The sequence below is a fragment of the Carcharodon carcharias genome, assembly GCF_017639515.1.
Source record: "Carcharodon carcharias isolate sCarCar2 chromosome 36 unlocalized genomic scaffold, sCarCar2.pri SUPER_36_unloc_1, whole genome shotgun sequence".
NCBI classification, from domain to species: domain Eukaryota; kingdom Metazoa; phylum Chordata; class Chondrichthyes; order Lamniformes; family Lamnidae; genus Carcharodon; species Carcharodon carcharias.
In genome coordinates this window covers 5,002,292-5,014,281 of record NW_024470726.1, presented here as the reverse complement: position 1 = coordinate 5,014,281, position 11,990 = coordinate 5,002,292, and the positions used below count along the sequence as shown (strand labels likewise).

The 11,990-nt window shown below is 51.3% G+C and overlaps 1 protein-coding gene across 3 annotated transcripts in view; it reads right to left on the bottom strand.

The window, feature by feature from the left end:
* Positions 1-239: 239 nt before the first annotated feature.
* The window catches only part of LOC121274370 (zinc finger protein 420-like), a 97,243-nt gene continuing 85,492 nt past the window's right edge, over positions 240-11,990 (bottom strand). For 2 of the 3 annotated variants that reach the window (XM_041181650.1, XM_041181651.1), the window contains one exon: positions 240-2,046. In XM_041181650.1, coding sequence (XP_041037584.1) covers positions 388-1,710 — 1,323 coding nt within the window. In that variant the 5' untranslated portion in view covers positions 1,711-2,046 and the 3' untranslated portion in view covers positions 240-387. Of the gene's footprint in view, positions 2,047-11,931; positions 11,988-11,990 lie in introns of those variants that run through there. The other variant, XM_041181649.1, reaches the window with a different exon arrangement.

Genomic DNA, 11,990 nt, shown 5'->3' with positions numbered 1-11,990 from the left:
ATGTTTCACCGTGTTGTGGAAAAGGATGTCTGCCCTGTCGAGGGTCCCTCTGCTGCACATTTTTGTTCAGGTATTTCCCATTTAAAAGGGGAGAGGTGGAAGGTGTGCAAAGCTGGTACTCGTCCAGAAGAATTACCAAGGGAACCGAGAAATCATCTAAAGCTAAAAAGAACAAAACAGCCCAAAACAGAGCATTAATATATCTCCTCACCTTCGAAAATGAAACAGTCAACACAGTGTTTAGAACAAACCCGATTTATTTGACGTTTACCCAGGATATTAAATTCCAACCCATTTATCAGAAACAAACAGGTGACTGTTCAAATGGTCCAGCCCTGGGTGTGACTTAGCATCCGCACTGATAACCAAATCCAATCCTTGCAGGCGCTAGTGAACTTGCTGGTGTCTCAGCAGGTTAGATAACTTTGCGAATCCCTTCCCGCACACAGAGCAGGTGAACGGTCGCTCCCCACTGTGAACACTCTGGTGTGCAGTTAGGCTGGACGAGCGGGTGAATTGTCTCCCACACTCGGAGCAGGTGAAGGGTCTCTCCCCGGTGTGAACCCGCTGGTGAGTGAGGAGGTCAGACGAGCTGGCAAAGGCCTTCCCACACAGGAGGCAGGCGAAGGGCCTCTCCCCCGTGTGTAAACGCTGGTGTCTCAGCAAGCTGGATTTCTGAGCGAATTCCTTCCCGCACTCGGTGCAGGGGAACAGCCACTCCCTGGCGTGGGAGCGCTGGTGTATCAGCAGGTTGGAGGACCGAGTGAACACCTTCCCGCACACCGGGCAGAGGGAAAGCCTCTCCCCGGTGTGAACCCGCTCGTGCTCTGCGAGGCGGGTCCTCTTCCCGCAGCGGGAGCAACGAGACGGTTTCTCGCCCGTCTGAGGCTGCTGGCGTGTATTCAGTTCCGCTGGGCTCTGAAAGGCGTTTCCGCAGCCGGAGCACTTGAAAGGCCTGGTGTGAATGCGCTGGTGCGTCTGCAGGCTGGACAGCCGCGTGAACCCCTTGCCGCACTCCGAGCAGACGAACGGTCTCTCCCCGGTGTGGCTGCGCATGTGGCCTTCCAGCTGAGACGGGTAAATGAATTCTTTCCCACACACAGAGCAGGCGAATGGTTTGTCCGCAGAATGGGCCCGCCGGTGTCTCAGCAGGTAGGTTGAATTAGTGAAGGTCTTCCCGCACTCCGAGCAGGTGAAGGGCCTCTCCTTGACGTGCTCACGCTGGTGGGTCCGGAGGTTGGCGGAGAGAACGAAGCCCTCCCCACACACGGAGCAGGTGAACGGGCCGGCGCCGGTGTGAACCCGCTGGTGTCTCAGGAGCTCGGATGACTGCCTGAACCTCTCGCCGCACTGGGAGCAGCAGAACGGTCTATCGGTGTGAATCAGCTGGTGTGTGCTCAGCTCCTCGGAGCTTTTAAACCTGTCCCCACACTCCGAGCAGTTGAAAGGTTTCTCCACTGTGTGAATTCGCTGGTGCGTCAGCAGGTGGGCTGACTGGGTGAATCCCTTCCCACACTCGGAACAGGCGAACGGCTTCTCCCCCGAGTGAGTCCTCTGGTGCTTATGTAGGCCGGAGGACTGAGTGAATCCCTTCCCACACTCGGAGCAGGTGAACGGCCTCTCTCCCGTGTGGTTGCGCCGATGAATTTCCAGAACAGACGGGGATCTGAATCCCTTCCCGCAGTCTCCACATTTCCACGGCTTCTCCATGGTTCAGGCGTGCTCGTGTCTCTCCGGGGTTAGATGATCTGTTGAAGCTTCGTCCACACAAAGGACGTGCGCCTGGTTTCTCCCCACTGTGAACGGTGTGATGTCTCCTCAGGCTGTGTAACTGGTTAAAGCTCTTTCTACGGGCAGTGCACTGCAACACTCTCACTCGGGCATGTGTAGGTGCTTTTCCGGTCACCCTGATGTTCAAAACCTATTCCCACTGACCGAACAGGCAAACATTCAAAGGCTGATGATATTCAGGTCCTGATGAATCGAGAGACTCTGTCAGATCTTGACAGGATGTTTGGTTTGAGTTTCCCGTCTCCATCTAATATCCTGTAAAAAGAGTTTAGAAAAGCCATCATCGTAGGTACTAGATAGAAATACAGAACAAAAATATTCTGCTTTCTATGTTTTATTTTCCACCCTTGTTTCCCCAAAGCTGTAAACTCCCATCCCGACACACACACACTCACTCTCTCTCACGCACACTCACTCTCACTCTCTCTCACGCACACTCACTCTCACTCTCTCTCACGCACACTCACTCTCTCCCTCTCTCACGCACACTCACTCTCTCCCTCTCTCACGCACACTCACTCTCTCCCTCTCTCACGCACACTCACTCTCTCCCTCTCTCACGCACACTCACTCTCTCCCTCTCTCACGCACACACTCTCTCCCTCTCTCACGCACACTCACTCTCTCCCTCTCTCACGCACACTCACTCTCTCCCTCTCTCACGCACACTCACTCTCTCCCTCTCTCACGCACACTCACTCTCTCCCTCTCTCACGCACACTCACTCTCTCCCTCTCTCACGCACACTCACTCTCTCCCTCTCTCACGCACACTCACTCTCTCCCTCTCTCACGCACACTCACTCTCTCCCTCTCTCACGCACACTCACTCTCTCCCTCTCTCACGCACACTCACTCTCTCCCTCTCTCACGCACACTCACTCTCTCCCTCTCTCACGCACACTCACTCTCTCCCTCTCTCACGCACACTCACTCTCTCCCTCTCTCACGCACACTCACTCTCTCCCTCTCTCACGCACACTCACTCTCTCCCTCTCTCACGCACACTCACTCTCTCCCTCTCTCACGCACACTCACTCTCTCCCTCTCTCACGCACACTCACTCTCTCCCTCTCTCACGCACACTCACTCTCTCCCTCTCTCACGCACACTCACTCTCTCCCTCTCTCACGCACTCTCACTCTCTCTCACGCGCACTCACTCTCACTCTCTCTCACGCGCACTCACTCTCACTCTCTCTCACGCGCACTCACTCTCACTCTCTCTCACGCGCACTCACTCTCACTCTCTCTCACGCGCACTCACTCTCTCTCTCACGCGCACTCACTCTCTCTCACGCGCACTCACTCTCTCTCTCACGCGCACTCACTCTCTCTCTCACGCGCACTCACTCTCTCTCTCACGCGCACTCACTCTCTCTCTCACGCGCACTCACTCTCTCTCTCACGCGCACTCACTCTCTCTCTCACGCGCACTCACTCTCTCTCTCACGCGCACTCACTCTCTCTCTCTCACGCGCACTCACTCTCTCTCTCTCACGCGCACTCACACTCTCTCTCTCACGCGCACTCACTCTCTCTCTCACGCGCACTCACTCTCTCTCTCACGCGCACTCACTCTCTCTCTCACGCGCACTCACTCTCTCTCTCACGCGCACTCTCTCTCTCAGGCGCACTCACTCTCTCTCTCAGGCGCACTCACTCTCTCTCTCAGGCGCACTCACTCTGTCTCTCAGGCGCACTCACTCTCTCTCTCAGGCGCACTCACTCTCTCTCTCAGGCGCACTCACTCTCTCTCTCAGGCGCACTCACTCTCTCTCTCAGGCGCACTCAATCTCTCTCTCAGGCGCACTCACTCTCTCTCTCAGGCGCACTCACTCTCTCTCTCAGGCGCACTCACTCTGTCTCTCACGCGCACTCACTCTGTCTCTCACGCACACTCACTCTGTCTCTCACGCACACTCACTCTGTCTCTCACGCACACTCACTCTGTCTCTCACGCACACTCACTCTGTCTCTCACGCACACTCACTCTGTCTCTCACGCACACTCACTCTGTCTCTCACGCACACTCACTCTGTCTCATGCACACTCACTCTCTCTCTCACGCACACTCACTCTCTCTTACGCACACTCACTCTCTCTCTCACGCACACTCACTCTCTCACGCACACTCACTCTCTCACGCACACTCACTCTCTCACGCACACTCACTCTCCCTCTCACGCACACTCACTCTCCCTCTCACGCACACTCACTCTCTCTCTCACGCACACTCACTCTCTCTCTCACGCACACTCACTCTCTCTCTCACGCACACTCACTCTCTCTCTCACGCACACTCACTCTCTCTCTCACGCACACTCACTCTCTCTCTCACGCACACTCACTCTCTCTCTCACGCACACTCACTCTCTCTCTCACGCACACTCATTCTCTCTCTCACGCACACTCACTCTCTCACACACACTCACTCTCTCACACACACTCACTCTCTCACACACACTCACTCTCTCACACACACTCACTCTCTCTCTCACACATACTCACTCTCTCTCTCACGCACACTCACTCACTCCCTCCCTCATACACACACACACACACACACACACACATATTCTCTCACTCCCTCTCACACACACACACTCTCTCTAACGCGCACACACACAGACATACACGCTCCATCCTTCCTATACTGAAATCCATACCCATCACACTATCTCTACCATCAGTTTCTTCCACTCCCAATTTTCTCCCTCTTACTCCATACTCGCTGGTTCCTCTCCCTCTCTCTTCTCCCCTAAGGATGCTGACTCTGGCTGGGTTCAGTTCGACACTCACGGGCTCATCTCTCTCTCTCCCCTCTCCTGATGATGCTGACTATATCGGCGTGTGAGCACTCTACACCTTTTCCAAAACTCTGCCCTCATTGATAAGCTTTCCCTCTGTAATGTAACCCAATCATGGTGAGGGGCTATCCCTGACCTCTCACCTTTTTCCCTTTAGTTACATAGGCCCTGACACAGAAACCATAGAAATTTATGATCCATCACCCCCACTTTCCAGCTCTTACTCCTGTATGTTACAGCACCTCAAGTGCATATCCAAGTTTTGAATTTGGTGTGATGGGGGTTTCTGCCTCTACCATCCCTTCAGGCAGTGAGTTCCAAATCTCCAGCGCGCCGGCAAATTTAGCAACCCATTCCTTCCATCCCTTCATCCAGATCATTTATATCAATTGTACAAAGTTGAGGTCCCAGCTCTGATCCCTGTAGCACACCAGAAGTGGCGGCTCAGTGGTATAGAGTCAGAATGAGAGTCCTCAATATTGACTCCGGATCCCATGATGTCTCAGGGCATTAGGGCCAACATGGGCAAAGAAACCTCCTGCTGATTTCCACCTACCTAACCCTTCTCACCACACCATTACCCCCCCACCCCATAAATCAATGCTCCTCCATGTTGAACACCACTTGGAGGAAGCACTGAGGGTGGCAAGGGCACAGAATATACTCTGAGTGGGGGACTTCAATATCCATCACCAAAAGTGGCTCGGTAGCACCACTAATGACCGAATTGGCCAAGAACTAAATGAGATAGTTGTTGGGTTTAGGTCTGCGGCAGGTGGCGAGGGAACCAACAAGAGGGGAAAACCTATTTGACCTCGTCCTCACCAATCTACCAAATGCATCTGTCCGTGACAGTATAGATAGGAGTGACCAACACACAGTCCGCATGGAGATGGAGTCCTGTCTTCACATTGAGGATACCCTCCATCATGTTGTGTGGCACTACCACCGTGCTCAATGGGATAGATTTCAAACAGATCTAGAAACTCAAAACTGGGCATCCATGAGGTGCTGTGGGCCATCAGCAGCAGCAGAATAGTACTTGACTACAGTCTGTAACCTCATGGCCCGGCATATCCCCCACTCTAGCATTATCATCAAGTTGGGTGATCAAGGCTAGTTCAATGAAGGCATTAGGAGCAGCACCAGGCTTCCCTAAAAATGAGGTGTCAACCTTGTTAAGCTACAAAACAGGAATACTTGCCTGCTAAACATCAGAAGCCAAATGCGATAGACAGAGCTAAGCGATTCCACAACCAACAGATCAGATCTAAGCTCTGCAGTCCTGCTGTATCTAATCATGAATGGTGGTGGACAATTAAACAACTAACAGGAGGAGGAAGCTCCACAAATATCCTCATCCTTAATGATGGGTGAGCCCAGCACATCAGTGCAACAGAGAAAAGCTGAGGCACTTGCTACCCTCCTCAGCTAGCTGAGTGGATGATCCATCTTGGCCTCCTCACTAAGTCCTGAACATCACAGATGCAAGTTTTCAGCCAATCTGATTCACGCCACGTGACATCAAGAAACAGCTGAAGGCACTGGATGCTGCAAAGGCTACGGGCCTTGACAACATTCTGGTAATGGTGCTAAAGACTTGTGCTCCAGAATTAGCCACCCCGCTAGTCAAGCTGTTCCGGTACAGCTACTACATTAGCATCTACCCGGCAATGTGGAAAATAGCCTAGCTACACCCTGTGCACAAAAAGTAATCCAACCCGGTCAATTACCCCTACCCCCCCATCAGTCTCCCCTCAATCAATAGCAAAGTGGTCACCCAGTCTACATTTTGTCTCTCCAGTGTACCGAGAGGGTGACCACTTTGCGGAACACCTTCGCTCAGTCCGCAAGCATGACCCAGACCTTCCTGTCACTTTCCATTTCAGCACCCCACCCTGCTCTCATGGCCACATGTCCATCCCTGGCCTGCTGCATTGTTCCAGTGAAACCCAGTGCAAACTGGAGGAACAGCACCGCATCTTCCGAGTAGGCACTTTACAGCCTTCCGGGCTTAACATTGAGTTCAACAACTTCAGACAATGAACTCTCTCCTCCATCCCCACCCCCTTTTTAATCCAAATTTTTAATTTATCTTTTGTTATCCTTTTTCCCTAACCCCTCCATCCATCCTCCCGCCCCCATCCCCCATCCCCCACCCACCCACAGGGCCACCTGTCACTTGATTCTTGTTTTACTATTAACACATTCTGCTACCTTATCTTTATGCCACTATCAGCACCTTCTTTAGTCTTTAACTCTACCGTTAACACATTCCTTTGTCTTGTGTCCTTGACATCTTTGTCAATCTCTCCTTAGCTCCAACCTATCCCTGACTTTCTATCTTGCTCCACCTCCTCTTAAACAGTATAAAATCCATCACATCTCTCCTTCTCTTTAGCCCTGAAAATCATACAGGCTAGAAACGTTAATTCGATTTCTCCCTCCACAGGCACTGCCAGACCTGCTGAGTTTTCCCAGCATTTTCTATTCTTATTTTAGTTGGAGTTCTAAATTGCGGAAAGGCCAATTTTATTAACCCGAGGGTGATTTAGGGAAAGTGGGCTAGAAACAGCTACTTGAAGCTAAATGAGCGTCAGAGCACAGAGCAGTGGGAGGCAGTCAAAGGGGAGACTCAAGGGGTTCAGAATAAATAGGTTCCCACAAAGAGAAAGGGTGCGACATTCAAATCTAGGGCTTCCTGGACATTAAGGAGCTTACACGGTAAGATAAGGCAAAAAAGGAAAGCTATGTCTGACACCGGAAACTCAATACTACATTAAAGCAAGAGGAGTATAGAAAGTGCAGGAGTGAAATCAAAATGGAATTTAAAAAAAGCAAAGTATGGGCATGGAAGAAGCAAAATCAAGGAGAACCCAAAGCTGTTTTATCAATACATTACGAACATACAAACCCCTCAAGCCCTCATTGCAACAATACGGTCCCTCAAGCTTGCAATGCCATTCAATAAGATCATGGCTGATCTGAGTGTAACCTCCTGCCTACCCCCCGATAATCTTTCGCCCCCTAGTTAAGTGAGAATCCATCTAGCTCTGCCTTGAAAAATATTCGAAGGCTCTGCTTCCACCGCCTTTTGAGGAAGAGAGCTCCAAAGTCACAGGAGAAAAACTTTTCTCCTTGTCTGTCTTAAATGGGCAACCCCTTTATTTTGAAACCATGACCCCTAGTTCCACATTCTCCTGCAAGAGGAAACATCCTTTCCACATCTACCCTGTCGAGACCCCCCTCAGGATCTTAAAGGTTTTAATCAAGTCACCTCTTACTCTTCTAAACTCCAGCGGATACAAGCCTAACCTGTCCAATCCTTCCCCAGAAGACAACCCGCCCATTCCTGGTATTAGTCTAGCAGACCTTCTCTGAACAGCCACTAACACGTTTACATCCTTCCTTAAATAAGGAGACCAATGCTGTGCACAGTGCTCCAGATGTGGTCTCACCAGTGCCCTGTACAACTGAAGCATAACCTCCCTACTTTTGTACTCATTTCCCCTCACAGTAAAAGATAATATTCTATGGACTTTCCTCATTACCTGTTGTACCTGCACACTAACCTTTTGTGATTCATACACTAGGACACCCAGGTCCCACAGAGTCTCAGAGCGCTGCTATTTATCACCATTTAGATTATAAGCCAGAGGATTAGCTGTGGTATAAAATATAAGAGCAGGGAGGGTATGCTGCAAGTGCATAAAACATTAGTTAGGCCACAGCGTGAGTGCTGTGTGCAGTCCTGATCACCTCATTACAGAAAGGTTCTAACTGCATTAGAGAGAGTACAGAGGAGATTCACAAGGATGTTGCCAGGACTGGAAAATTGCAGCTATGAGGCAAGACTGGATAAGCTGGGGTTGTTCTCCTTGGAACAGAGGAGGTTGAGGGAAGTTTGGATTGAGGTGTACAAAACTGTGAGGGGCCTGGATAGAGGGGATGGGAAGAGCCTATTTACTTTAGCAGGGAGGTCAGTGACTAGGGGGCTTAGATTTAAAGTCATTGATAGAAAGATCAGAGGAGAGATGAGGAAATAATTTCTCACCCGGGGGTGTAAGGGTCAGGAACCCACAGCCTAAAATGGTAGTAGAGGCAGAAACCCTCAACTTAGAAGGTGTCTGGATATGCATCTCAAGCACATTTGCAGGGCTGTGGGCTAAATGCCAGCATGTGGGGTGAGGCAGGGTGGCTCATCTTTCGGCTGGCACTGACATGATGGACCAAGTGGCCTCTTTTTGCGTGGAAACTCTCTACGATTTCCCCGGCCAGTCTGCATTTGTCCTTCACTTAAAGGCGCTCCCTCACCACTCTCCATTTACAGACACCTACTCACCAGCCCTCCATTTACAGATACTCCTCACCAGTCTCTATTTAAAGATGCTCCCTCACCAGTCCCCATTTCCCCTCCATTCACAGGCGCTTCCTCACCAGTCTCCATTTCAAGACATCTCCTCGGCAGTCTTCCAGTTACAGATGCTCCCTCACCAGTCTCTATTTAAAGATGCTCCTTCACCAGTCTCCATTTCTCCTCCAATCCAGATGCTCCCTCACCAGTTCCCATGTCTGCTCCATTTACAGGTGCTCCCTCACCAGTCTCTATTTAAAGATGCTCCCTCATAGTCCCCATGTCTCCTCCATTTACAGATACTCCCTCACCAGTCCCCATTCCTCCTCCATTTACAGATGTTCGGTCACCAGTCTCTATTTAAAGAGGCTCCCTCACCAGTCCCCATTCTCCTCCATGTACAGGCAACCCCACACCAGCCTCCATTTGCAGATGCGCCCTCACCAGCCTCCATTTGCAGACGCGCCCTCACCAGCCTCCATTTGCAGACGCGCCCTCACCAGCCTCCATTTGCAGACGCGCCCTCACCAGCCTCCATTTGCAGACGCGCCCTCACCAGCCTCCATTTGCAGATACGCCCTCACCAGCCTCCATTTGCAGACGCGCCCTCACCAGCCTCCATTTGCAGATACGCCCTCACCAGCCTCCATTTGCAGACGCGCCCTCACCAGCCTCCATTTGCAGACGCGCCCTCACCAGCCTCCATTTGCAGACGCGCCCTCACCAGCCTCCATTTGCAGACGCGCCCTCACCAGCCTCCATTTGCAGATGTGCCCTTACCAGACCCCATTTCTCCTCAATAAACAGACATTCCCTGAATTTCTGACTTTCCAGCGCTCCAGGTCTACTGTGGCGCATGTGCTAAGAGTGCCGAGTGTTGATTTGGGCCAGGGTGCTCTGCCGGCAAATGAATGGCAGTTGAATGCTTTTTTTAAGGTGCACTCAGAGTTTGTGCAGCCCCGGGTTTCTTAACCCGCTTGTTAACCAGTCCCCATTTCTCCTCCATTCACAGGTGCTCCCTCATCAGTCCTCATTTCTTCACCATTTACAGATGCGCCCTCACAAGTCTTTATTTAAAGATGCTCTCTCACCAGTCTCCATTTTCACACATGCCCTCACCAGTCCCCATTGCATTTCCATTCACAGATGCTCCCTCACCAGTCCTCATTTCTTCACCATTTACAGATGCTCCCTCACAAGTCTCTATTTAAAGATGTTCTCTCACCAGTTTCTATTTACAGACACTCCCTCACCAGTCCCCATTTCACCTCCATTTACAGACGCTACCTCACCAGTCCCCATTTCACCTCCATTTACAGACGCTCCCTCATCAGTCCCCATTTTACCTCCATTTACAGATGCTCCCTCACCAGTCCCCATTTCACCTCCATTTACAGATGCTACCTCACCAGTCCCCATTTCACCTCCATTTACAGACGCTCCCTCATCAGTACCCATTTCACCTCCATTTACAGAGACGCCCTCATCAGTCCCCATTTCACCTCCATTTACAGATGCTCCCTCACCAGTCCCCATTTCACCTCCATTTACAGATGCTACCTCACCAGTCCCCATTTCACCTCCATTTACAGACGCTGCCTCATCAGTCCCCATTTCACCTCCATTTACAGACGCTCCCTCACCAGTCCCCATTTCACCTCCATTTACAGACGCTACCTCACCAGTCCCCATTTCACCTCCATTTACAGACGCTCCCTCATCAGTCCCCATTTCACCTCCATTTACAGATGCTCCCTCACCAGTCCCCATTTCACCTCCATTTACAGACGCTACCTCACCAGTCCCCATTTCACCTCCATTTACAGACGCTCCCTCATCAGTACCCATTTCATCTCCATTTACAGAGACACCCTCATCAGTACCCATTTCACCTCCATTTACAGAGACTCCCTCACCAGTCCCCATTTCACCTCCATTTACAGAGACTCCCTCACCAGTCCCCATTTCACCTCCATTTACAGAGACTCCCTCACCAGTCCCCATTTCACCTCCATTTACAGACGCTCCCTCACCAGTCCCCATTTCACCTCCATTTACAGACGCTCCCTCACCAGTCCCCATTTCACCTCCATTTAAAGACGTTCCCTCACCAGTCCCCATTTCACCTCCATTTACAGATGTTCCCTCACCAGTCCCCATTTCACCTCCATTTACAGATGATCCCTCACCAGTCCCCATTTCACCTCCATTTACAGACGCTCCCTCACCAGTCCCCATTTCACCTCCATTTACAGATGTTCCCTCACCAGTCCCCATTTCACCTCCATTTACAGATGTTCCCTCACCAGTCCCCATTTCACCTCCATTTACAGATGTTCCCTCACCAGTCCCCATTTCACCTCCATTTACAGATGATCCCTCACCAGTCCCCATTTCACCTCCATTTACAGACGTTCTCTCACCAATCCCCATTTCACCTCCATTTACAGACGCTCCCTCACCAGTCCCCATTTCACCTCCATTTACAGACGCTCCTTCACCAGTCCCCATTTCACTTCCATTTACAGAAGCTCCCTCACCAATCCCCACTTCACCTCCATTTACAGACGCTCCCTCACCAGTCCCCATTTCACCTCCATTTGCAGATGTTCCCTCACCAGTCCCCATTTCACTTCCATTTACAGATGCTCCCTCACCAATCCCCATTTCACCTCCATTTACAGATGTTCCCTCACCAGTCCCCATTTCACCTCCATTTACAGACGCTCCCTCACCAGTCCCCATTTCACCTCCATTTACAGACGCTCCCTCACCAGTCCCCATTTCACCTCCATTTACAGACGCTCCCTCACCAGTCCCCATTTCACCTCCATTTACAGATGTTCCCTCACCAGTCCCCATTTCACCTCCATTTACAGACGCTCCCTCACCAGTCCCCATTTCACCTCCATTTACAAACGTTCCCTCATCAGTACCCATTTCGCCTCCATTTGGACAGCCCCCGGATCCGCTCTTACCTGCTGCGACTCGGCGCCCGGTGTCCAATGCACCTCTCTGGCGCATGCTCAGTCCGGAT